Raw genomic sequence first — 26,646 nt, 5'->3', positions numbered from 1 at the left:
CTCTGATGGCGCCTCTTTGTCCTGGCGCCGCTCCACAGCGTGTTTTTCCACTGAATGTCACCTCAGTGCAGGTGTCTTTTTCCGAGTGAAGAACACAGTTATGGGTAGTTGTTGGCGCCCTTTTATTCTTCTGGGCAAGAAGATTCTTATAAACACACACGCAGAACACAATGCGCGTGCTCTCCCTTCGCTCACTGCCTCCAGTGTTACCGTTGCGGGATGGATGCGGGACCTGCAAAGAAAGTCATTAAAAAGATACAAACTTATCTCAGTGGCCACAGAGCTCTGCGGTTGCGGTTACTGAGACCATGCAGCGCTGCTGAATTCTATCCTTGCGGGCTACTGGAGCGCTCTGCATCACAACAGCGAGCGTAGTCTCTGGACCTGTTGCCAGATTTTGGCTGCAACTCCGCACAGCAGACAGTGGGGCGGTGTGAGTGGCCCGCTGCAGCGCTTACCGAGCCCGCAGACTCAGCATCTCACTGACTCACTGCCCGCATCGGAGGCAGTGAGAGCAATTGCGGTGATGCTGACCGGCCCCGTCTGATGAGGACGCAGAACACAATGCGCTGTTTAAAAAAAAAAAAGCATGCAAAATTGCACTAAAAAAAATCTGCGAAACTGCAAGGCCGCGAAAGGTGAACTGCGATATAGTGAGGGACCACTGTACATGATTTAGACCTGGTTTGACTACGCATTATAAATTTGGTGTTTGCGTTAATAAAAAAGAACAGTGTGGGGGGGTCTTCAATATGGCTAGTACCTAGGGCCCAGAATTTGGTGCTACGCCCCTGCTGATCAGTTTTATAGGATTCCAATTTTTAACATTATAACCACAGTGCATCCAGAAAGTATTCACAGCGCTTCAATTTTTCCACATTTTATGTTACAGCCTTATTCCAAAATGAAGTAAAATCACATACATAAGTATTCACAACCTTTGCTCAATGCTTTGTTGATGCACCTTTGACAGCAATTACAGCCTCAAGTCTTCTTGAATATGATGCCACAAACTTGGTGCACCCATCTTTGGGCAGTTTTTCCCATTCATCTTTGCAGCACCTCTCAAACTCCATCACGTTGGATGGGGAGTGTTAGTGCACAGACAGATATGTAGACAGGTGTAAAATACGCTGTGTTGTGCAACTTCTCAATCAAAAAAAAAAAAAAGTACCAATGTAAAGAAGGTGTGAAGCGAAAACGAACAATTTTGTCGAACACACACACACACACAAAAAATGCTGACGCCTTCCATAAGGAACTTTTTAAAATTATTTTTCTTCTATATCTCTGTCCTTGTGTTTTGTTCGTTTGTTTGTTGTTGTATTTGTTGAAATAAAGTTTTGAGAAAGTAAAAAAAAAGACAGGTGTGTGCCTTTCCAAATCATGTCCAATCAACTGAATTTACCCCAGGTGACTCAAATTAAGGTGTAGGAACATCTCAAGGATGATTAGTGGAAGCTGGATGCCAATTGATCTGCATAGGCATTAAGAAGCCTTCCGGTGACTCCATCTGGACCAGTTACTTTCCTCACACCGGCTCTGACCTGATGACGGTGCGGCTGTGTATGGGGTCGTCCTTGGTAGTGCGGGATGGAAAAGTGGCCTGAATATTTGAAACATGGAAAGACAGATTTTTTTTTTTAATGTTTGTTTTGGCTTTTATATTTCACACTTTTATTTTATTATTATTATTTTTTTAAACAAACAGGCGAAATATAAAAGCTGGTCCCCTCCTCCTCCGGGGAACCAGCCAATGATCAGATGTGTTTACGACATAGTTGTGACGTCATCGGCGCGACCGGATACACGCCGTCACTCGGAGCCGTCACCGTGAAGTTAGTTGGTAAACACTGAACTATAGTTCATTGTTGGTAAGTAGTCTATTACACGTTTCTGGATGTATTTAAGAGTCAGTTTAAACGTTATGCGACGAGATTATTATCACTTGGCGTGTACGTATAGTGGTATTTCGTCGTTTGTAGTTAATTTCGGCTGTGTTGAATTATGCTAGCTCCTGCTTAGCAGTTTAGTAAACAGCAACCATTATTTAATAAAAGAAGGGTAAAACAAAATCATTACATCTAAAACACACGTCTGTTTCGTTTTTAGAGTTGGTTCGCAGTCTCTGTCTCAATCCAGGGGCGTCCAGCAACCTCATCCAGATCTCAAAGGCTGAGATAGTCTGCACCACTTTATAGCACAGTCATTTGCCCAGTTCCCGATCACTGCTGTAGTATTTGCGCCGCCGTTTCTCGTAATCAGCGCAAATAAGCTAATATTTGGTAGGCACCAATGGAAAGACATGTTTTGTCTACAAACGACCACAAGCTCGACCGGATCCAACCCTCTTTGTGATCGGCAGAGGAATCAAAACATCCAGTCTCCGTGGTGTGCGCGCGTTTTCTGACTCATTCATTCCTGCAAGTGTGAAAGTGACGATCTCTAAGAAGTAGCAAAGGTGAATTAGCCATTTGGTGTCATTGGTTCTAGAGTGGGAAAATACTTACTTGGGTAGAAAATGTCAGTGTGTTATGTCTTGCTATTTAATTGTTGCATGCATTTATCTCTGACGCGAAAATTTTCCGGTTGTGGATCACTGAAGCAGCAGCCTCGTGTCAGTACTTGTGAGCCATGTGTACTTTGGGGGCAGTGGTGGGCACAGTTCTGTTAATCCGATAATCAAACATTATCAAAGATAATGTTTTCATTATTGGATTATCTTTAGATAACTTTAAAAACCATTATTGGACTAATTATCTTCTGATAAATTTTTGTCCGATAACTTTTAGACTGATAACGTAGTAAACAAAGCTGAACAGTGGCAAACATTTTTAAAATTTAAAATCAGTTGAGCACCTACCTGTTAAAAGTTTCCTAACAGATGTATAGTTCCACCCTCTGCAAACAGAAGAGAGCTGCTTCCAGAAGAAACCGCTCTATCCTCTGTAGGCAAAGGACAACTGGTCACAAAAAAAATCTTTTCCTTTAACAACATGTGAAGTCATCCAAAGGCATACATTTTTAACTTATGGTTCAAATTTTAACCAAACTAATTTTGGACAGGTTATTTAAAATTACTGTCATGTCTGAAGTTTTATAAAGTGAAAATATCAGATATATGTTTTAGTTTTAAAGTAATGTGCTAATTTTTAAGGTTTTAGTGAGCACATGCTGTGCCCAGCAGTGAATTATGGGTAGGATAGGGTAATCTCAGTACTTTCACGACAGGACAAATGCATTTCAGACACTCTGTTCAGGCTCCACGGACAACAGCATTAAACTCTAGTGCCTAAAACGCTCGTGAATATATTCTCTGGGTTTATAGACGTTGTTATTGTATTTGCATTTGTTAAATTCCATGCATCTTAAATGTGGCAGACATGGATTATCTGGAATTTTGTTTTGGCAAGTGTTCAATGCCTCTGCTGCCATCTACTGGCCAGTAGTGTTCATGGCAGTATTCGTCCTGAAGCTGAGCAGACACTGTATGATATTTTTAATCAATGTACTCGGTTTCAGTTCAAATTGTACAACAGAACCGCACGGTGTAAAAGTTCAGAGCCCCCGATTTATGTTCTCACACACATTGTACGTTCAAAAACCACACGTCGAACTCGTGTTTCCAGAAGAAAAATGTAAGCTTTTTTTCAAACATAATTTACAAAGACTCTCGATGGGAGACATCAAAGTTTAAAAACAAAACAAAAAAAAAAAAATTACAAGACAGCTCTGCAGTGTTTGCACATGCACAGTGTGAGCGGTTGGACGCTTGTAGCTCTTCAGCAGCAGGATACCCTCACACGGCCGACCACAATAATATCAGACAGGTTTGATTTTCATCTGAACATACGATCGGCAATCAGGAAGTGGTCGTGAGATGTTAAACGCAGCTTGTTACTCCATGTACACTACACGATGCAGGACGCACGGTTAACTTGAAACTCAGTCCAAAAAATTCTCGCACGAATGAAAAATCATCTGAAAAAGGGCCAAAACTCGCACAGTGTAAAGCCAACATTTATGTGTCAAGACAATATTGAGTGCATGTTTTACAACATCATAAAACGTGTGTATATCATAAAGTGTGCGCACGGCACTAATAAAATGATCACACATTCTCTCCACATGCAAAACATTTTGCTATGACACTTCCAGGGCTCTGTAAAAATGCCTGTTTTTACAAATAAAAAATGGAATATTTTACAAAAGCACATTTATCTGTAAACACCAACACACGACACACATCACATTAACGTGTTGGTTTAGATAATGAATGACTGAACCAATCAGTGTTTAGCAGAGGCACTTTTACCCAGAATCCTTTGCGATCTGTCTGTTTGTTACAAAACCTCAGAATTAGTGCATTATTCAACATTAAAAGATATATGTTATATTTTAACTTTGTACAAATTACAGAATTGACATTAATGGAGTTATTCTATCAGTATTCACACCAAACCATAAGTCAGCATGACTTTATTTTCCAAGACCTCTGCCTGACCGGAGCGTTGTGATTGGTAGAGAGCTAGCTTTGTGGCTGCTCTCACCTTGCTTCTGTGCTGGAAGCTGTGTAGTTCACAAACAAGAGCTTCCAACAGGGGCAGGATGTTCAAATATAGAAGTGCAGGCTGATTGTTTGGGTCTGTTGTCGTTTTTGATGCTTCCAAAAGCTATCGTGGTGTTAAAACTCAAATTCAGCTTGTTAGTAGTTGCAAATGTACCAGAGACAATACTGGAATTTATCAGGTATCTGTAACTTCCGATACATTTTTGGGTTGTTTATTGGTTTATCTTTATCAAAGATAACTTGTCAGTTATCTGATTATCTGTTACTGAAGTTAATTTTTTGGTTATCTGTGCCCACCACTGTTTGGGGGTCATATCAACATTACGAATGAGCATGAATGTGGGAGGTTCTACTTTTTAATTCGGGAGAAATCTCACCTCCACACAGTTAAAAACCCTCCTACCATTTCTAACAATATAAATAAAACATGAAGTGAGCTAATAACCCTTTAAAATAAGCATTATTTTGTTCATGAAGGTTGAATGGTGGATACACGCTGTTTCCAGTTATATACAGTGTAGTACTATAGAGAAATAAGTTGATCTTTTGTTATGAGAGCTCTTGCAACACAGCACATTTATGGTTTTTCAGAAATAATGTGGAATCTCAATAACTTATTTCAGTTTAGCAACTTTTTACTGACCATATATGGACCAAATAATGCAGGTTTTGAAGGTATTTCAAAACAATTTTTTGCTCGTAAAAACGTATAACGGTGCCTTCTGAAACTAAGTAAATTCTCATTTGATAAGTATAATTTATATCATTTTGTGTTCAAAATACATTTTCAGGCAAAGTGTGTATCATTCTGCATTAGAAGGGCTCCAGCCAGATGCCAGGAATGCCCCCAAAGTGACACAGAGTGTCATGATCCATAACCGGGCAAAGTGATCCATTTCTGGCAAATATTTGCACACACATAATGTGGCTTCACACTTTAAGTAGAATGGCTACCCCATCCTGATTTTTTCAGCTAGATAACATCCAAATACCCAATACAACAATACCCCATAAAGGATATTCAGTTGCATTATGACTCCGTATAGCAGAACTTTCAAAAACGTGATCCAGATCTGGGCAAATAACTGTATTCAGATAATGGATTCACAATCTTGAATTGGAAATTTCAAAATTTGCCTCGTGTGTAAACCATTTAAAACTTTGCTCCACATGGGGCAACAGGACACCGTGGCACTTTCTGTGGTGATGCCAAAGATTAACAACAACACCACCACCAACAACAAAAATTAACACTTAAGTTTTGCTGGATATCTGCTGGACAGAAAACAGATCTGCTGTGTCAGTTATCAATACCAGCATTTCTTGCATTTAGAATCTTTTTACTTGGTTTGCCAACATAAGCCATTAGTAAGACTGATGGTTTTACCATAAAAATATATATAAATTACACTTGGCTATGTATTTTTCCTAGAAAAGTTGTTTTCCCATTGACTTGAACTACAATTTCAAACCTTGAGATTAACACTAAATTTTTAACACTGGATATCTGCTGGACAGAAAACACTCAATGCAGATCTGTTGTCAGTTGTCAATACCAACATTTGTTAGAATGTTGTACTTGGTTTTCCTTCATGAGACAGTGGAGAGGTTTTATTGTAAAAATTAATAAATTAGGCTTAATTGTGTTTTTTTTTTCCTAGAAAATTCTGAGTTCCCATTTTCTATTGATTTGAGCTATAATTTCAAACCTTGTGCAATGCACTTCCTCCTAATGTCATTTGTAAGCTCTCATGAAGCAAACTCACGGCTTTGTAATGGAATTCCTCAAAGCAAATACTTTACCAGCAGTATAGTTACATCCCACAATGCAGTAGTTCCCAACCTTTTTTCTTCAAAGCCCCCTATTTGTACCTAAGAAAGGCTGAGCCTGCTGAAAGAGCAAAGTGATTGATTTTTTCCCCTTTTGCTTTGATTCTTACAATAAAATGATCTTTATGATTTCACTGTCAAGCAAATGTGTTTTTATAACTTTTTTAAGTAGTGAACTTTTTTGATGACCTCAGAGGGGAAAAATCCCTGGGCACCCTCTGTGATCTTTGGCGCCTCCATAAATGGGGCTCAGACCCCAGGGTGGGAACTGCAGTATTTAGACAATATTGTATACCTTAGCATATTATATGCATGTAATGTTTTCTTATCATGCCTTCACAGCTAACCAATATTCATGTCAGTCATGGCAGCAACTGTTGCAGAGAAGCTGGGTGAGGAAGCTGCATTACCTGGAAAAACTGGCACCAGGCATGACCTGGAGAAGGAGACAGAACTTCGGTTTGAAGTGGAGGCAGGTGAAGGAGCAGAGCAAGTTGAAATGGAGCTACTCACAGGAATGGCGGAGGTCTTTGGCTCAGAGCTCAACCGTAACAAGAAGTACACATTTGGACCAGGCTCTAAGATAGCTGTTTTCACTTGGCATGGCTGCAGCATAAACCTATATGGAAAACCAGAGGTAAATATTGCCATGCCATCTCTGTCCATCTGGTATGTGTCTGTAGTGTTTTTCAGAAAGTATTATCATCCCTTGGACTTTGACATATTTTTGTTTTGTGGCATAAGAATTTAAATAAATGAATAAAGCATTTGTGAATATGATTGTATGTTGACTAGTACAAAATATGAGTAGTTATGATTTATGAGTTGTTGAGGGGTTATATTTCTTAAAAAGATGCTTTCTCTTTAGCATCCCCAGGTTTGAATCCTGGCCTGGATGATCTGTGCTTCATGTCTTTCCCCAACACACACAATGAATCCTTACACTCTTAAATATTCTGAATTTTGTGCTTTTACCGATTTCCAATCTTGTGGAGGTTTGTGTTCTCTGTCAGATTGCAGAGCATCTTTTGCTTTACTTATTTGAAGTTTGAATATTTAATCTTGAATGATATTCATAAAAATAAAAACATGAGTCCAAGGCAGTACTTTTCATCAGCTCTGTAAATTTATTTATTTTTTATTTTTATTTATTTTTTTTATTTATTTATTTATTTATTTCATTCATTTAAAAGAATTTAAATGACTATACAGTACAGGTCAAAAGTGTGGATGCCTTTTCCAAATCAGTTGAATGGGAAAGGGTGTGGATCAGTATGTTTGACAATTTATGAAGCAGAGAGTCAAATATAATATCTTTTCCTCACCACAACAGGTAGTATACATCTCCAAGGATACCCCTATGCTGCTCTACCTGAACACACATGCTGCACTGGAACAGATGAGAAAACAAGCAGAACGTGACAATGAGAGAGGACCAAGAGTGGGTTTGTGTTATCTCCTTTTTGGGAAGGGGGATGGTTTGGAGAGAGGATGGAAGGAATGCCCTGTATTTCAACAAAATGGCAAAGTATGAGTATCTAATGAAAGCTTACTTCCTACAAGATTGCATCCATGCTACAACATAGCTTCGATTCTTCCTGATGACATCACTTGGGACGGCCTTTAAATTGTAAAGTCCTTCACTGTAATTCAATAGTCAAGCAGAGGATTTGATTGCTGGGTTGATGGCACTGTCAGATTTTTGTATAGCCATGGCAGCAAGCATACTTTTCCCTTGCGTATAGTTTACAGCATGAAGCCGTTAGTGCGCTTGTTTCCAGAGCAGAAGGGTCCCCATTCACGACCACCCGTGCCCATTCTCCACCTAATGTAGAGTTACATCAGGAAGGACATCTGCTTTAAAACTTGCACCCAATAAACATGCAGGTCCATCTCAGATCTGCTGTGGTGACCCTAAGTGAAAAAAGGGAGAAGCAGAAGGAACTCATTGAATGTGAGGCATTATTTGTAAAGTGCTTTGAGCATCTGATGCAGATGGAAAAGCGTTACATAAATGCAAAAATTAATACAAGGAGTTGGTGTCTTTTGTTCCTAAAAGAGCTATTTGGAAAAAATCTATAATACGATTGTTTTTATCATCATGAACATGACGATGTGTAAATTTGAAGCCAACTAATTTTCCTATATAGTAGTATTTTTGGTCACTAAAAATTACTTTTGGGAACGTCATTTAGATGGAAGTTGCTCAAAAAAAGACCAATGTTTCATAAAAGGTTAAATTATTTCATCCATGAAAATGCACATTACAAAACAGATTTCATTGAATAGCAATACGGTGCATTCGGAAAGTATTCACAGCACTTAACTTTTATCACATTTTGCTATGTTACAGCCTTTTTCCAAAGAGGAATAAATTAATTTCTTCCAACAAAATTCTGCATATTTACTTGCAGCGGGCGCCCCGCCTTATTGTTTACCGTGTAATTGCATGTTTACAGTGAAACATGTCCTGCTTGACTGTTGATTTTGTTCACATTCGGGTGAATTTTTATGACATTCCTGAGCTTAAGACATTGTTTAGAGATGTTTCACATTCACGCATTATAAGTTTTCTTAAAGAGATTAATCTTTTTATTAGATTTTAAGTTGGTACCTGTTCGAGTCCCATTCACAACAATTATACCTTTGGGTAAGGTATTTTGTTCCAGTTGCCTAGTCTTTCGGAGGAGACTTTCAGCCGTCAGGCCCGTGTAAGGGAGGGACACACCTTTTGTACGCTAACAAACCTGCTTCGTTTGTCATAAAGAGTTGGGATTTATCCCAGGGAAGTAGTCACATTCCTCACCTATTGATAGCCTGCTGTTTAACCTGTATTGAATGACATTGCGGTGAATTTTGTGTTTATCATACCAGTTAAATATTTGGTAACTGTTTGACACTTATATGACACTTATGTGTTGGTAGTGTCGTTAATTTCTTATCAGTCCAACAAAATTCTACTCACAACACCCCATAATGACAAAACGTTTTTTGTTGGGGGGGGGGGGGGGGATTTTTGCAAATGTATTAAACATGAATAACTAAAATCACATAAGTAAGTATTCACACCCTTTGCTCAGTACTTTGTTGATGCATTTTTGGCAGCAATTACAGCCTCAAATCTTCTTGAATATGATGCCACAAGCTTGGTGCACCTATCTTGGACAGTTTTGCCCATTCCTTTTTGCAGCACTTCTTAAGCTCCATTGGGTTGGATGGGGAGCGTCAGTGCACAGCCATTTTCAGATCTCTCCAGAAATATTCAATCAGATTCAGGTCTGGGCTCTGGTTGGGCCACTCAAGGACATTCACAGAGTTGTCCTGAAGCCACTCCTTTGATATCTCGACTGTGTGCTTAGGGTCATTGTCCTGCTGAAAGATGGTCTGTCGCCCCAGTCTGAGGTCAAGAGCAGTCTGGAGCAGGTTTTCATCCAAGATGTCTCTGAACATTGCTGCATTCATCTTTCCCTCAATCCTGACTAGTCTCCCAGTTCCTTGCCACTGAAAACATCCCCACAGTATGATGCTGCCACCACCATGCTTCACTGTAGGGTGGTGCCTTGTAAAAAGCACCACCAAGCAAACTTTTTTCACATTATTATGGGATATTGTGTGTAGAATTTTGAGGAAAAATAATTTCATCCATTTTGGAATAAGGCTGTAATATAATAAAATGTGTAAAAAGTGAAGCGCTGTGAATACTTTCTGGATGCACTGCATCTTCGCAGACTTAAAGATCAGCTAATCCAACTTTTAAGGTGATCAACTCAAAGCAGGAAAGAGCTGCTTCTAGTGTATATAAAAACAAAATACAGTCACTTGTGATATGGTTTTAAGAAAATTCAGTTAGAAGTAAAGGTCACCAGCCAAAGGGAAATGTTTCACAAAATGCTGATATATAGGGGATACGAGGTCTGTTAGAAAAGTATCTGACCTTTTTATTTTTTTCAAAAACCTGATGGATTTGAATCACATGTGCTTGCATGAGCCAACCTTGAACCTTCATGCACATGTGTGAATTTTTTCACGCCTGTCAATTGCGTCATTTGCTGGTAAGCAGCCTTTGTGTGAGGATGGGTGGAGTCTCTCGTTTTTTCTTTGCAAGGAAATGGCGGAACGACTGGAGCAGCGCGACTGCATCAAATTTTGCCAGAAACTGGGCAACAGCCAGGTGGAAACCATTCGGATTATTCAGACGGCTTTTGGTGACGATCCTATGGGCATCACACAGATTAAGGAGCGGTACAACCGGTTTAAAGACGGCCGCACAACGGTGGAGTGTGAGCCACGCTCCGGTCGGCCATCAACATGCTGAAATGACCAGATCATTTTTCAGGTTTTTGAAAAAAATAAAAAAGGTCGGATACTTTTCTAACAGGCCTCGTATATTGAATGGCTATTTCAAGGAAGCAGTTGAAGATATACCTGTGGTTATATTACAAAGTTAATATGAAGTCATATCTTTCGATTGGTCACATGAGTCTTGACCTCGGTGTCCTTGCAAGGTCAAACTCATAAGGGTTTAGCTCAAGCAGGTTGGAGTATATATGGATTAATGTTGGGAAGGTTCTGTGTTAGTCAAGGTTAAAAAGGGCAGTTTTGGATAGAATTTATCAAATGACAGGGCCACACAAGGTACAGAAAAAGACATTGGGTATCACTGAATCACAAAGCATTCATTTGCAAGAATCTGTGTCAAGCATGTAAGTTGCGGGTGTTGCAGTATGTACGAGTACCTCTTCTGTTTGTAAAAGCTCTTGGAACATGTCAGAATACAATACAAATGCATTTTTGTGTGGACATTGAATTGTTTCTCATCTTCAGGTGATGGTGGTGGGTCCTACAGATGTTGGAAAGTCAACAGTGTGCCGATTGCTACTGAGTTATGCTGTCAGAGTTGGCAGGAGGCCTACACTGGTGGAACTGGATGTTGGACAGAGTGGGGTAAGATTTAGTGACTTTATCACAACACAGCCTATTACAAAAACCACTTGTACTAACAGATTTGCTCGGTTTAAGAGAGCGTCCATCATTCACCCCATTGTTCATCATTCATTTTCCAACATTCAAAGCTTTTTCATTAGTATACCGTATTTTCCGCACCATAAGGCGCACCTAAAAGCCTTAAATTTTCACAAAAATCGGCCGTGCACTCTATAATCTGGTGGGCCTTATGTGCGCACTGAATTCCAAAATCTGTAAAAACGATTGCTGTTGTCTTTGACCGTCGGAATATCAGACCATTTTCCGCTGACACAAGGACGTAATACGTAAAGTACGTACGCTAGCAGCGTAGAGTACGTACCCTGGCAGCGATAAACCAATCGGAGAACATTACGTAATACATAAAGTACGTGCGCTGGTAGCGTAGAGTACGTACGCTGCCAGCGATAAACCAATCAGAGAAGAGTCCGTGGTACGTACACTTACCTCCGCCACTCCTCCGGTAGTTACCGTATACTACAGGTATCCTGCAAAACATTTGTTTGTCTGAGGACCCCCGAAAATGGCACCAGCGAAGAGACATGCTTACGAGGCACAATTCAAACTGCAGGCTATCAGTTACGCGGTTGTTCATGGGAATAGAGCAGCTGCAAGAGGAAACAAGAAAATGAACTGCGCCAAGTTAAAAAGACCAAACGGAGTTTCCTCAGAAACAAAACGAGGTGGCCACAGCTAGAAGACCAGCTGTTCAGTTCAGACACAGAAGATGAAGACTTTGATGGATTTGTGACAGAACCATAATAAAAAATAATGTGAGTACCATATTGTTAAATACCGATAGTTCAAAGTTGTTAAAGTTCAAATAAACTCACCGTTTTGCTTCCATGACCTTTTTTTTTTTTTGTAGACTATATGTTTTAGCATGTGCCTTTTGTAAGGGTTAAGTACCCGCTAATGAGCAGTCCAGATCTGCAACAGTGTGTGCAAATAATCTGATATCATTTTAACCTGTGTTTTTCAGCAATTGATTGAATATTTCATTACTTTTAAGCAGCTAATCCTGCATAAATGACATGTCTTAATTGTGTTTATCCCATTTACTTGTATAATATGAAATGTAATATGCTGCAAAAAGTGCTTTACAATGATACCTGCCATTCACCCATTCTCACACCGATGTCATGGTGTTGCCATGCAAGGCACTCAACTGCACACCAGGAGCAGCTGAGGGATTCAAGGACCTTGCCCAAGGGCCCTTAAAGATTTTTCTGGTTTGCCTGGGATTTGAACCAAGGATCTTCGGGTCTCAAACCTAAAGCTTTACCTTTGACCTTTTCATAACAAGGCCCTTTAGGGTAATTCTGGGGTGTACAGTGCTGTGAAAAGTGTTTGCCCCCTTGACTCTTTACATGTTAGATTTTTATCAGGACATCAAAAAACAAAACAAAAATTCGGGCCTTGTATATTATAATTTCCAAAATTGTGCTCTTTAAACTCACCGTGAAAGTAAATCTCTACAGTTTGATATAAATTAATTAAAACTCTAAAAGCCAAAATGATCCATGTCCAACTATGTCCAAGACATAGTCAGTGTCTTGGGAAGGTTCACGTATCTATCCTGACTTGTCCGAAGAAAACTGTATATTACTGTATTTTTATATTTTATATTATATTTTAGATTTTTAATTAATTTATATCAAACTGTAGAGATTTACTTTCTCTGTGAGTTTAAAGACCATGATTTTGTAAATTCTAATATACAAGGCCTGAATTTTTCTTTTGTTTTTTGATGTCCTAATAAGAATCTAACATGTAAAGGGTCAAGGGGGAAAACACTTTTTCACAGCACTGTAATCCTAAATTTATTAATCTGTGTTAACAATATTAATCTAAGATAAAGATATAAGATAAAATTTCCTTTATTAGTCCCTCATCATATGCAAAGCTCACTCCCATGTTGCTGCTCTCAGGGTCCTGATTGGAGATCTGGCGTGTATGGGCAGAGCTTGTAGCCTTGCTTTGTATTTTGGGGTGTTATTTATACTATTTCAGCCTTCTCATGAATATGCATTGCTTTACATAGAGGCAGAATTCTAGTGGTTTACACGTAATTTACAGCATTTGTTGAATCTGGTGTGGCACATTGACACAAGCCCACTGTACTGAAAAGGTACGAGAAATTTAAGAGACATTTCTGAAAATATTCTTGTATGAAGGCCATTGATACAGACTACATTATTCTGTCATTAGTGTGCATGCATAATTGCAGAGCTTGTTCCTCATCCTGACCTGAAGAAGTCAACCTGACCTAGTTTTACAAATGACAGCCTGATTTATGCTCCTACAACTCCTTAACTCCGTGGCCATGCAGTCACTTCGATGTGGGCTTGGCCCTTTTGAAGTTCTCCATTGTGTTGGTTGTTGTCACAATGCAGTTTACCGCTGGAATGGTAGGGGGCGCAATGTGAAGAACAAGGCAGGGGCTTTCTTCCTGCTTGCACTGCCACTGCTGCTGGTCTTTTTTTTTTTTTTTCCCTTGTTCTGGACTAATTTGTCCCTCAACGGCCTCCACTTCTTTATACCATCATCAGCCTCCAAACCAATGTTATGTGTAATTTCCCTCCATGAATTTCTGGTCATTTGAGTGTCTTTGTAGTTTTTGGACTCTTTGCTGTAAAGTTGGTCAATATTTACAGACTACTTCTGCTAAACATTCCTCTGTTGGATTCATGATTGAAATGTAATCGGTGTGCGCACTGCAAAAACTTCTAAATATGACAGGAGATGAAAGAGTGAAACCAGAAAAGTGACAAATCACAACTGGTGTAGTCTCTGTCATTTTGACCTGTAGTTTCAATTTTTGGTAGGTGCACATCAGGCTGTGGCGAGGGGCTCGGAGAGGGTTTGCAGCGACACAGAGGGCTCTGAATGGCTACGAAGCTGTAGAGATGGAATAGCATAAATTAGTCTTTATTTTCAATCTGTTACCTTAATTAGCAAAATCAAGAACCACAAAATGATACAGTGATTTGGTGAGTGCAGTCTTTAATGATAGTGGTGATTTGTATTTGAATTGGAAGAACTAAAATGTTAAAATAGTTTGAGCATCATTTTGAGGATTTCCAAGTTGTGATGAGGCTATTTTTAATTGGCATTAGAGATAAATGTATGTCAATTCATAAGAGAGACTATATTATAGTATACCAAGCTGCATTATGGTATAAATGGTGCTGACACGTCATGCTGAGAATGAATCAGTGACACTGAAAAGGAAAACTAGTGTGACTGAGCAGGAGTTAGAATTGGAACTCACTGGTAGGCATTAAAGTTACTTCATAAAGTAAATGTTTCACATAAGAAATTTCATAAAATAATGCCAAGAATATTCCATTGAATATCCAAGGGAAATATAAAAAGAACCTTTGGTCTTTTCCAGGTGTCTCTGCCGGGGACAGTGTCGGCTCTGTGCATTGAACGTCCAGCAGATGTAGAAGAAGGTTTTTCAGTCCAGGCTCCTTTGGTATACCACTTTGGTTCCACCACCCCAGGAACGAACATCAAACTTTACAATAAAGTGAGGAGGGAAAAAATTTTGAAACTTCCAAAGCTGTTCATTTTTTTTATTATTTTATTTTTAATACATAAACTTGCCATAAATTTCTCTCTGTGTACTTTGTTTCCTCATTTTGTTGCATTGTCTCACTGTGTAGTTGACAACCTGCCTGGCTGAGGTGTTTTCACAGCGCTGCGAGGTGAACAGGAAAGCCAGCGTGGGAGGCTGCATCATCAACACCTGCGGCTGGGTGAAGGGTTCTGGGTACCAAGCTTTGGTCCACTGTGCCTCCGCCTTTGAGGTGGACGTGGTTCTTGTGCTGGACCATGAGAGACTGTACAATGAACTCAAACGAGACCTTCCACACTTTGTCAGAGTCGTCCTCTTACCTAAGAGTGGGGGGGTGGTGGAGCGATCCAAGGAGTGCCGTCGGGAATCTCGGGATGATAAGATTCGTGAGTATTTCTACGGCTTCCGTGGGTCATCTTTCTTTCCCTTTTCTTTTGAACTGCGTTTCTCCGACGTCCGCATCTACAAAATTGGCGCACCATCCATCCCCGACTCGTGCCTGCCGCTGGGAATGTCTCAGGACGATACACAGCTGAAGCTGGTGCCTGTGACACCGGGGAGAGACCTCACGTATCACGTGCTCAGCATAAGCAGTGCAGAGGATGGAGAAGACGGTGCCAGAAAGGAAATAGTGGAGAGCCCTGTGTGCGGCTTCATTGTGGTGACACATGTGGACACTCAAGTACAAGTGATGAAAGTCTTGTCTCCGGCACCCAGACCTCTGCCCAGACACACACTCCTTATCATGGACATTCGCTTTATGGACATGAAGTGAGTGACACTTGAAGATGGAGTCGATAAATAAACGGATCTGTTTGACCAGGAAATGCAAAACAAAAGGAGGGTAAATGCTGTAAAACCTGACTGTTTGACAAAACCGATTGACTTAAACTGTTTAAGTTTAATTAACTCAAATGATGCAAGCATCAGTAGCTACATTAGTTAAAATAAAATTGGTTTATTTGTGTTCTATTAATTCTGTCTAATATATTGAACTGAATAGCTTGACTTGTTTTCCTTTTGTTCGTAACATTCCTCGACCTGAAATATCTCTGCTTATTATTATGTGAGTTAGTGAAATGTAAACAAGCATGCTGGTTACAGTAGCACACATGCTGGGTCACAGCATGCCAAGGTAGCATGGCCAGTTCCTTTTTTTGCTGCCTTATATCTTCCAAACTATGAATCAGGTGCTGTATTACTGCTTGGTAGGCAAGAGGGTGGCATCAGGTGCCAGTCCCAGCCAGGACGTGTACTAGTAACCTTCCGCACAGGTCAGTACTTTAATCACTGAGCCACCACCAAGGTATTCAATTAAAAATGTTTTTACAGCCAGGTGCGTATTCATGCACACAATTTTTGAGGCCATGAGCAATTTTGGATTTACTGTCTTGTATGAGGACATTGTTGTAGATAACTGGTTAGGAATCGATCCATTGACCTCTTCCTGAACGAAACCGGCTCTCCCACATGAACTGTGATGGGCAAAAGTGTCTTCATTCCACACAATACTACCTGATGTTTGTTTTTTTAATTTGGGATATCATACACTCTGATACTGCTCAGTAATCTATAAAATAAACTGACAGAAAATGTGATCACCGTCCAGAATAAGATATGAGTAAAATAAAGGGGAAAATGAAGATTTACATAAAATGAAAACCTAAATCATAAGTATCTAACTAAATAAAACATTGGTGCAAAAATGATAGACCCTTTGGTGACTTTGGATCACGTGGGAGAGCAAGTTGCCCACAAACTGAAAAATTGGTTGACTGATTCCTCTCTGGTTCTGGAACTGAAAGTATCCCTGAGCAATACATGTAAGAAAAGAAGAAAAAAAAAACCCTCACTTTATTCCTGGTAGTCATCTGATCAAAACTGTGGAGGGTTAGCATGAAAAAGGAGGCCTGACTGTTTAAAAACAAAACAAAAACATCGATGATCAAAAACCATGGAGGTGTGTGTTATCTCCGGGACTAGAGCACTGACCTGTACAGTAGATTGATTGTTCAAGTCTTGGTTGGTTTGAATAGCACCCGATGCCCTCTCCTCACCTACCAAGAACAGTACACCCTGATTAGGACATGAACTGGCCACATGTCACGACTCAAGATATGTGCTGCATGAACCAACGCGGCCTTGAAGCTCAACTAGTGCATCCCCAAAGTTCAGCAATGAGTATTAGACTTACCTAATTATCAGGTCATAAGATAGTTTAATACAAATCACTCAGGTTACAATACAATAAAATTCACTTGAGTTAATGAAATTTAAATGGTTATGGTAATCATTTTCTGTTTCTTTTAACTTATCAGGTTTACAGTGATGTTCCATTTTATAGTTTGGGTCTTCGTTGTGAAGTAGTCCAACACTGAAACGACTTTGTATGATTATCTGGCAGAACAAATGATTTTTAATAGGATTTTTTTAATACATTAAAATAACTTCTTATGGTTTCATAATGTTTTAATTTAATTTTTATGCAGTTCATATTTTACTATTCATTTTTAGTTACTATGTTTTAAAAGTTTGGAGTCGTCTTTTGCTGTATTTTAGAATATGAAACATGCTGTTTATATCTTTGAAAGTGCTGTAAAATAAACCTTATTTCAATTTGAGAAACATTTTTCTTTTTGCTTGTTTTCCTACTACTCTGAGGTGCTTTTGCCAGTTTCCAACAAACTTGCTGTGTGTGTAGGTTGACCCCGGAATTACCCTAAAGGGACTTGTTATGAAAAAGGTCAAAGGTAAAGCTTTTGGTTTATCTTTCTGTTCCACTACACCTCCAAGCTTCATTTGCTGATGACAGTTAACACCAGAATCAACCTTAAAAGGTTTGTTTTGTTAAAGGTCAAGGTCAGGGTAAAAGGTCAAACTTACATTGTTTTGTTGTTATTTATTTTAAATCTATTGTCCACCAGATATGGCACACACATGGAGGTGGTTCTAGAATTGACCCGGTGAGGTCTAACTTGCAAAAGGCTAATCAATGGAATCACGTATTTTGGCCTAAAACACAATATGTCCATGAAGACTGACTTTGAAATTGGTGTTTAACAAATTCATTTTAGCAAAGGTCAAGGAATTTAATTTTCAACCCAATTTGGACCAGTTGTGGCACACACAGATTCCAGAATTGCCTTGGCAGGGTCAATCAGAGGTCAAGATTTGGATGATGTCACATTGCAGTAGCCATTATTGTCTTCATGCAGATTAGTCCCTAAATTATAAAAGTCAAGTAAGCCAGTAATTCAAAATAAACACATTTGTGTGCCTACCTGAGACACATCTTGATTTACACATCTACATATTAAAAGTCAAGTGGCCTCTGTGTAGTGTATACGTGCATGTGTGTACCTTCGAACTCTGAGAAACTGGGGATAACTGACGTTTGCTGTTTGGTATGCTTATGTATTTTTAGTCAAGGATGAATGCTGCCAAAATGGAATGTTGATATGACAAACATTTTTGGTGAAATTATGGATATTACGTAACAACAGAGAACAATGGACATTGATAATTACATTCTGGACTGACACGCCATTCCAAATCATTGTATTAACTTGGCAGAATTTATTACCACCCTTGAAAAATGTCAGCTCCCTATTATAGAAACACTACCCAATTTAGAGCCCGTGGATCCCCACAGGCAACACGCTAGTCTCTTGTAATTGTGTATTTGTATGTGCTTTTTTATTATTATTATTATTATTATTTTTTTTTTTGTCGCCAGGGGTCAATTTTAAAGTCACAGCGAGATATTCAGGATATTGTCATTGCCACCCTTTTTAGCGTGATGTCTCAAGAAGCAGTTGAACAGTTTCATTCATATTTAGCATAAGCATGTACTTGGATGATCTCAATTGATGATTTATCATCTCCTGATGATATTTCATACGTGTTGGGAAAACTATTTTTTTTAAAGATTCAAAATCAAGTTAGTTCAAAAAAATTACATGCTCTATATGACAACATTTTGAAGCAGTATCACTTGATTTTTTTTAACCTATTGATGAATTCCCTCTTTTGTAATAATAATAAAATGATAATATATAAAGCAGCCCCATTGTTTAGTTCGCTTGGTTTCAGTACCGAAGGTTCCTGGTTCAAACCCCACCTCTGCCACATTTCTCCATGTAATGTGGAGTTCCGTCATGAAGGGCATCCAGCGTGAAACGTGCCATTTCAACATGCAGATCCATCTCGGATCTGCTGTGGTGACCCTGTGTGCAAACAAGGGAGCAGCCAAAGGGACTTACTATATAAAACAGTCTTGGTGGCTTCTCTCACTCATCTTCTTGCACACTCACCCTGTTTCTGAGCCTCAGACAGATTTACCATGCAGTGTTTTTCCTATTTAATCATAGGTAAATGAACTTCCTAGAAATATCCAGTGATTTGGAAATGTCATTGTATCCATCCCTTGATTTGTTGAGAAAACTGGCTGTAAAGTGATAGTTACAGTATATTAAAGGGGGTTCATATATATGCACTCTAGTCAGTCCCTTCGGCTGCTCCCTTGTTTGCACTTGGGGTCGCCACAGCAAATCCAAGGTGGATCTGCATGTTGAATTGGCACAAGTTTTACGCCGGATGCCCTTCCTGACGCAACTCCACATTACATGGAGAAATGGGGCAGGGGTGGGATTTGAACCCGGAACCTTCTGAACTGAAACCAAGCACATTAACCACTTGGTCACCACCCCTGCTTTCATATATATGCACTCTATTTATACTTAAACATTTTTAGGTAATTTATATCATTGTGTACAGACTTGTTTTAATGCTGAAATGAAAGAGCATAATATTTAAAATACTTTTATTCCAATTATTTTTTAAATGTTCATAAGTCTGTAGATTTAAGAGTGTGGCACTCATATTTGTAGCTTTATCTGTCAAAACCCCACCATTCTTAGTGTCCACCAGCCTTCCAGAGAAAAATCATGCACGGTTTCAGTAATTTCATGATAAATTATGCTGAATTAGATTTTTTTTTTAAAGGGTTTTACAGAAAAAACAAATTTGTTCCGTTCTCAAATGACTTCATTCTTCTGAATGGTTCACCTGATTTGGGTTAGTTCTGACCAACCACACTACTGCTGAATAATCATAACTTCACACCTTAAAGGTATTTTCTTTAAAAAAAAAATCCAAAAAAACAAAACATGCACTGTATGAAAATATATAAATTTGTTTGCAGCAGATCATGCTCCAAAACTGACCATACATAAAGGATACCAGGGAAGACACCGATGGTGACTCCAAAGGAACTGTGAGGTTCAGTGGCGTGGATCGAACTAAATGTGCATTTGACAATTTTTGCCTGATGCTTCAAGTCACAGCTTCATATTAGAGTGGACTAGCATAGTAACTTTGAAAGGATTAATGAATTACCATCTTAAGTTTGAAGAAGACAAGTGGGAAGCAAGCCTACATTTTATGTGTCCTTTTTGAAAAGTGACTTTGTGTCATTGTAACATAAAGTTTTAAGTAGTGAAGCAGCAGAACATTTGCTAAACAGTTTTATGGATTGCAATGAAGCTTCACACAACAATAGCACCCCATGTGAAGAAAGATGTCCGCAAAGGAAATAATTCCAATCTATTGTCTTCAAGGTGTGATAATTGAACTGTTTATTATTTATAGCATATTTGGCCAAGTGGTCAGTGTCCTTGCTTACAAAACAGAAGGTTCCTGGTTCAAGACCGCTGTGCCCATTATCCTCTGCTTGGGCCATGCTACAGACACAATTTACAAAACGAATATATAGGAAATTTTGCTGTAACACACAGTAAAATCACCAGTGTTAAATTAACACTGAGTGGGACCAGGACGGGAAACTCTTCCCTGCAGTCCATGTAAGAACAGTCTGTTCTCAAACAAGCGCAGCAAGCTTTGTCAGATCCTTTCCACATCCTCTACCCTGAGTATGAACTCCTACCATCTGGTAGGCGATACAGAGTCCCTCAGTGCAAATTGAATTGCTTTAAAAACTCATTTGTGCCCACATCAGTTAGAGTCTTAAATATGGTTCCTGGGATAGGTAGTAGGATTGTGCATTAATGACATGGTGGCATTGTTATTTTAGTGTTATTTATTCACTGTTAGTATTTTCCTTAACCATATGTGGGAGATGGCTGTGCAATAGGGGTATGTGTTTTTAGGGATATGTGCAATATGCATGAATTATTTATGTGAGACTGCTGTGTAATACGGGTATGTGCAATTTGAATATGTGTATTAGGGATGTGCAATATGTATGATTGATGTGTGTATTAAGTTATGTAATATGTATGAGTCATGTAATTATGTCATGGCAGTTTTACTTTTTACTTGTGCAGCTCTTGGAGTCCAAGACAAATTTCCCGGAAGGGACAATAAAGTGTATCATATCGTATCGTATCGTATCATATCATATGTTCCTACTCTGGTCAGAGTGGGACCATATGTTCACTGTCAGTGTTAATTTAACTAACACTGTAAAACTAACACTGACAGTGTAAATTTAACACTGTCAGTGTTAGTTTTACACTGGTGATTTTACTGTGCGGGACAGGAGGGTTACAGAAGTAGACACCACACCCATCTATGGGTGGAGCCGCACCTCAAACAGAGAGAATCAGAAAAACAGAATCGGCCATCGGAAAAACAACAAATACAGTATAATTTGTCAGCATTAAGCAACAAGAAAAACAGAAGAAATACTAAGTCCTAAGCTTCACTAAAAGACCCAGAATTTAGATAAAGTTGAGGCCACGGCACGCTCCGTTTCCTAATAAAATGAATTTAAAAGAGTAATAAGCATAGTAATATACTATGCCAGTATGCCAGCCATATGAAAGGGAAAATAAGTGCGTCTTAAGTCTGGACTTGAAAGTCTTACAGAAACTGACTGTTTTATTGATGCAGGGAGATCATTCCACTCTCTGTGACCCGCAGATTTTTTTATTAACCCTAGGGACACTAAGTTTTCCTGCATCCTGAGAACGCAGAGCCCGGGCCGGTACGTAGGGTTTAATTAAGTCAGCTAAGTAGGGAGGTGCCAGTCTGTGAACAATTTTATAGACTAGTAGCAGAACCTTAAAATCTGATCTCACAGGGACAGGAAGCCAGTGAAGAGACACCAAAATGGGTGTAATGTGGTCAAACTTTTGCTTCCTGTCAAAGTCTGGCAGCAGCATTTTGAACCAACTGGAGACCCCTAATGCTGGACTGCGGTAAAGCAGAAAATAGAATATTGCAGTAGTCCAGTCTAGAAGAAACAAATGCATGAATCAGGGTCGCAGTAGTCCAGTCTATAAGAAACAAATGCATGAATCAGGGTCGCAGTAGTCCAGCCTAGAAGAAACAAATGCATGAATCAGGGTCTCAGCATCAGCCATAGACAGGATGGGACGAAACTTCGCTTTATTTAGCAGGTGGAAGAAAGCAGTCCTCGTAATGTCTCTAATGTGGATCCCAAAGGACAACGTAGGACCAAAAATTACCTCAAGGTTCCTCACTTTGTCAGTGTGTGATGTATGACACATGAGCCTAGGCTAAGCGTTAACTGGTCAAATTGATGCCGATGTCTCACTGGACCAAGAACCATCATTTCAGTCTTATCAAAGTTTAAAAGTAGGAAATTGCTCCAGCTTCTCACTGATGCAAGGCAAATTTCTAAGGTTTTGATCTAGCTCTTTTTTGTGTTGTCTGTCATTTTTCTGCTCCGCAGTTGTTGTGGCACTTATGCCCAAGCAAAAATTCACTGCAGGGAACAAAAAGTATATTTGATTGATTGATTGATTCAGTTTTATTTTTATCATGACAATAAGGCTACAGCAAAGGGTTATTTTCATTGTGGATTATTTTAACAATTGGTGATTTTTTTTTTTCTGTAGACTGCAAAATGTTTATAGATATATATGTTTATTTAAATATGAAAGATAAGACACGCACTCTCCAAACTGCAGTATGAATGTAAGTTTAAAGATGTTTTCATCTTCATATAACTTCTGGGTGACTTAATTTTGAAATCATTCATATCAGTCAGTCATAAATGTTTTGCTGATCTTTATGTGCATTAGATCATCTGTCTTTTGTGTGTGATGGTTTGCCAATGCTGTACCAGACCACTGTGTTGAAGAAAGAGCTGAGCCAGAAGGTGAGACTCTCAATTTACCAGTCAATTTAAGCTCTGATCCTCACTTATGGTCCTGAACTTTGGGTAATGACTGAAAGAACAATGTCGCAGATACAACCAACTGAAAAGAGATTCCTCCATCAGGTATCTGGGCTTATACACTCCGGGAGAGGGTGAGAAGCTTGAATATCTGGCATAGGAGGAATTAGCTCACTTGGAGGAAAGTCTTCCACGCATGTTCAACTGGTAGGGGGCTCCAGGGAAAGACCCAGGATGGATTACATTTCCCAGATAATTTAGGAATGCCTCGGGATTCCCTGGGAACAGTTAGAGGACTTGGCTGAGGCTAGGGAAGTGTGACATAAGCTTCTTGGTTTACTGCTACCAAAATGGACCCTGACTACCACCAGAAAATGACAATGAATGAAAGATCATTTGTCTAGGCTCCTTGGTTGATGAGAAAAAAAAAAGCTTTTTCGATCATGTTTTCCTTGACCTTTGACTAACTACTACAAAATTTCACCTCTAGATATTGACCCAAATAATATTCCCATTAAATGTGATCCATCTAGGCTTCTTGGTTGCTGAGGTACACCAAAAAAGGTAGATTTCAAACCATGTTTTCCTTGGTTTTTGATATATCTACTAATCCCCTCTTGGTTTCTATCAAAGGAATATTCCCACAGTGTTTGAAGGGAATTCATCCAGTCATTTTTGAGTTGTCCGTAATATCCTTTGTCTCTCAGGTCATCAGACTGCACAACTCCTCACTCAGGGGGAGAAAGAGTAACAGAAAGACAAAGGAATGAGAGAAACAGTAGTAGCCAGTATGTTATGTGTCGGACGCAGCTCGGAGAACCGACCAGCGTTTGAAGGACCCAGTATGAAATAAGCAGAGCACGGTACAAAGGCTAACTGAATTTAATACATAACAGTGATGTGCTACAAAACAACAAAAGAGTGTGCGGTCTGGCATGGTGGTGATACGGTGCGCTCCCAGCAGCGCTAACGGTCCGGAGCCAGAAGCCGTTCGGACCCAAGGACCCCGCCGACACCCCCCAGGTGGCCGCAACAAACCGAGTCTGTGAAAGAAGGAACCATTATGTGAGTCCACACTCTACACACAGAGAGACCACTCAAAGGTGTACATAAACAGCAAACACTTCCTGGCTTAATTACTAATCAGCTTCCCAACCTGCAGGCATGGAACATCCAGTTCACAAAACTCCACTGCAGTGGAAGCCGATACATGACTAACGTACAGCTCAATATAATAAGGTGTGAGGGACACCACATTTACTGACTGTATAAACGTTAGTCACAAAATCTAACGTACTTCAGGAAGTGTGCTGACGAGCGTGAGACCTCACCCCCTCCTCTTTCACAGACCGTGCATCAAACCCTGGACGTTCTCTGCATCCACTGATGATGAGATGGCTCCCGAGACGACGATCTCACCCGTCTGGTCACAAGGTCGAGTCTCTGGCAAATACACACTGTATACATGTTCCAATCCATATAGATGCACCACAGCTGTGAGTCCTGACGAGCCGCAGGTGATCAGGGTGAGGTCCTGATAACCTCAGCAACACAGCCACTCAGTCCCAAATGCAAGCCACCTGGAAGGAAAAACAAAAGACAGAAACAAAAAGGCAGCCAGGCCCCCCAGCCATACAACACAGTAAACCAGTATTGATCAGTATATCTGCCATTTATATTGCAAACTATTTACATTTTTTATTTTCACGTTTGACATTTGGTGTGCTTCTTACCTTGTGTGCTGCTATACAATGCTACTAGAACCTCAGTTTCAGAGAGTCTTCCCAAGAGATCAATCAATTTCTAATGTCTAACGTTTATTGTCTCAAAGACCAAGGTGACAAGTTAAAATCTTCGAGGAGCTGAAAAAACCCAACATCATTAATTGTTCATTTTCCTTTTCCCCCTTAGGCTCCAGCCCCTTTATACCCCTAGAGTTACAGGGGGCCGGAGCTTGTCCTTGCAGTTATTGGGCACAAGGTGGGGAACACCCTACACAGGCTGCCAGTGTATCACAAGGCAAACACATTCACATCTATGGTCCATTTCAGTCACCGGTTCAACTAACCTGCATGTCTTTGGATGTGGGAGGAAGCCCAAGCACCAAAAGGGAACCCACCCAAACATGGGGAGAACATGCAAACTCCACACAAAATGTATAGGAGCCTAAATACAATTTTAGTTAATCAATATTTGGATAATAATTTAAGTTCCTGGCTGTTTATGGTTACTCTGTTAAATACTAAGGACTATTTACAATATTTACAGTGAGTGATATTTAATTCACTGCACTTATTTAACTGAATTCAGAGGATCCTGTGGAGTTATTTTTTGGTTGTTGCTGTGGATGACAACGAGAGAATAATTTGAGCATCAAGCTGTGGCTTTTCTTAAGAATGAACCTACAGAATGGATTAGGTGGGAAGCAGGCCCACAACCTTTTTACTGTGGCAACAGTGCTAACCCCTAATCCACCGTACCTCCCCAACACCATTATTGTACAAAAATTTGAAAGACTACATTTTTATACTTAAAAAACTGCAATGACGAAACATTTAACATTCCTACAGATAAATGCTTAAAATATTACTTAATGATAAAAGAAAAGTATTATTCTCTAAATTGATTAATCAATCAATCAATCAACTTTTTTTTTATATAGCGCCAAATCACAACAAACAGTTGCCCCAAGGCGCTTTATATTGTAAGGCAAGGCCATACAATAATTATGAAAAACCCCAACGGTCAAAACGACCCCCTGTGAGCAAGCACTTGGCAACAGTGGGAAGGAAAAACTCCCTCTCAACAGGAAGAAACCTCCAGCAGAACCAGGCTCAGGGAGGGGCAGTCTTCTGCTGAGACTGGTTGGGGCTGAGGGAAAGAACCAGGAAAAAGACATGCTGTGGAGGGGGGCAGAGATCGATCACCAATGATTAAATGCGGAGTGATGCATACAGAGCAAAAAGAGAAAGAAACAGTGCATCATGGGAACCCCCCCACAGTCTACGTCTAAAGCAGCATAACCAAGGGATAGTCCAGGGTCACCCGATCCAGCCCTAACTATAAGCCCCAGCGAAAAGGAAAGTTTTAAGCCTAATCTTAAAAGTAGAGAGGGTATCTGTCTCCCTGATCTGAATTGGGAGCTGGTTCCACAGGAGAGGAGCCTGAAAGCTGAAGGCTCTGCCTCCCATTCTACTCTTACAAACCCTAGGAACTACAAGTAAGCCTGCAGTCTGAGAGCGAAGCACTCTATTAGGGTGATATGGTACTACGAGGTCCCTAAGATAAGATGGGACCTGATTATTCAAAACCTTATAAGTAAGAAGAAGAATTTTAAATTCTATTCTAGAATTAACAGGAAGCCAATGAAGAGAGGCCAACACGGGTGAGATATGCTCTCTCCTGCTAGTCCCCGTCAGTACTCTAGCTGCAGCATTTTGAATTAACTGAAGGCTTTTTATTGAACTTTTAGGACAACCTGATAATAAAGAATTACAATAGTCCAGCCTAGAGGAA

At 39.7% G+C, this 26,646-nt stretch overlaps 1 protein-coding gene across 2 annotated transcripts; it reads left to right on the top strand.

The window, feature by feature from the left end:
* Positions 1–1,810: 1,810 nt before the first annotated feature.
* clp1 (cleavage factor polyribonucleotide kinase subunit 1) lies at positions 1,811–16,864 on the top strand. Of its 2 annotated transcripts, none has more exons than XM_034181646.1 (6): positions 1,811–1,874; positions 6,743–7,037; positions 7,734–7,841; positions 11,225–11,344; positions 14,781–14,918; positions 15,055–16,864. In XM_034181646.1, exons 2-6 carry the CDS (start codon positions 6,756–6,758, stop codon positions 15,739–15,741), a joined length of 1,335 nt encoding a protein of 444 aa, XP_034037537.1. In that variant the 5' UTR covers positions 1,811–1,874; positions 6,743–6,755; the 3' UTR covers positions 15,742–16,864. The 2 variants fall into 2 exon arrangements, with proteins under 2 accessions (XP_034037537.1, XP_034037538.1); XM_034181647.1 differs by having other exon boundaries at positions 1,834–1,846.
* The last annotated feature ends 9,782 nt before the right edge of the window (positions 16,865–26,646 follow it).

The sequence above is a fragment of the Thalassophryne amazonica genome, chromosome 11 (assembly GCF_902500255.1).
Source record: "Thalassophryne amazonica chromosome 11, fThaAma1.1, whole genome shotgun sequence".
Taxonomy (NCBI): domain Eukaryota; kingdom Metazoa; phylum Chordata; class Actinopteri; order Batrachoidiformes; family Batrachoididae; genus Thalassophryne; species Thalassophryne amazonica.
Note: the sequence above shows the minus strand (reverse complement) of the source record. Positions and strands in the feature narration are given on the sequence as shown.

Excerpts from the sequence above, each read along its gene's own strand:
- clp1 (XM_034181646.1), top strand. The coding sequence starts at position 6,756 with ATGTCAGTCATGGCAGCAACTGTTGCAGAGAAGCTGGGTGAGGAAGCT. Across the intron at positions 7,842-11,224 it reads ACAATGAGAGAGGACCAAGA|GTGATGGTGGTGGGTCCTAC; the intron begins GTGGGTTTGTGT and ends TCTCATCTTCAG. Across the intron at positions 14,919-15,054 it reads ACATCAAACTTTACAATAAA|TTGACAACCTGCCTGGCTGA; the intron begins GTGAGGAGGGAA and ends CTCACTGTGTAG.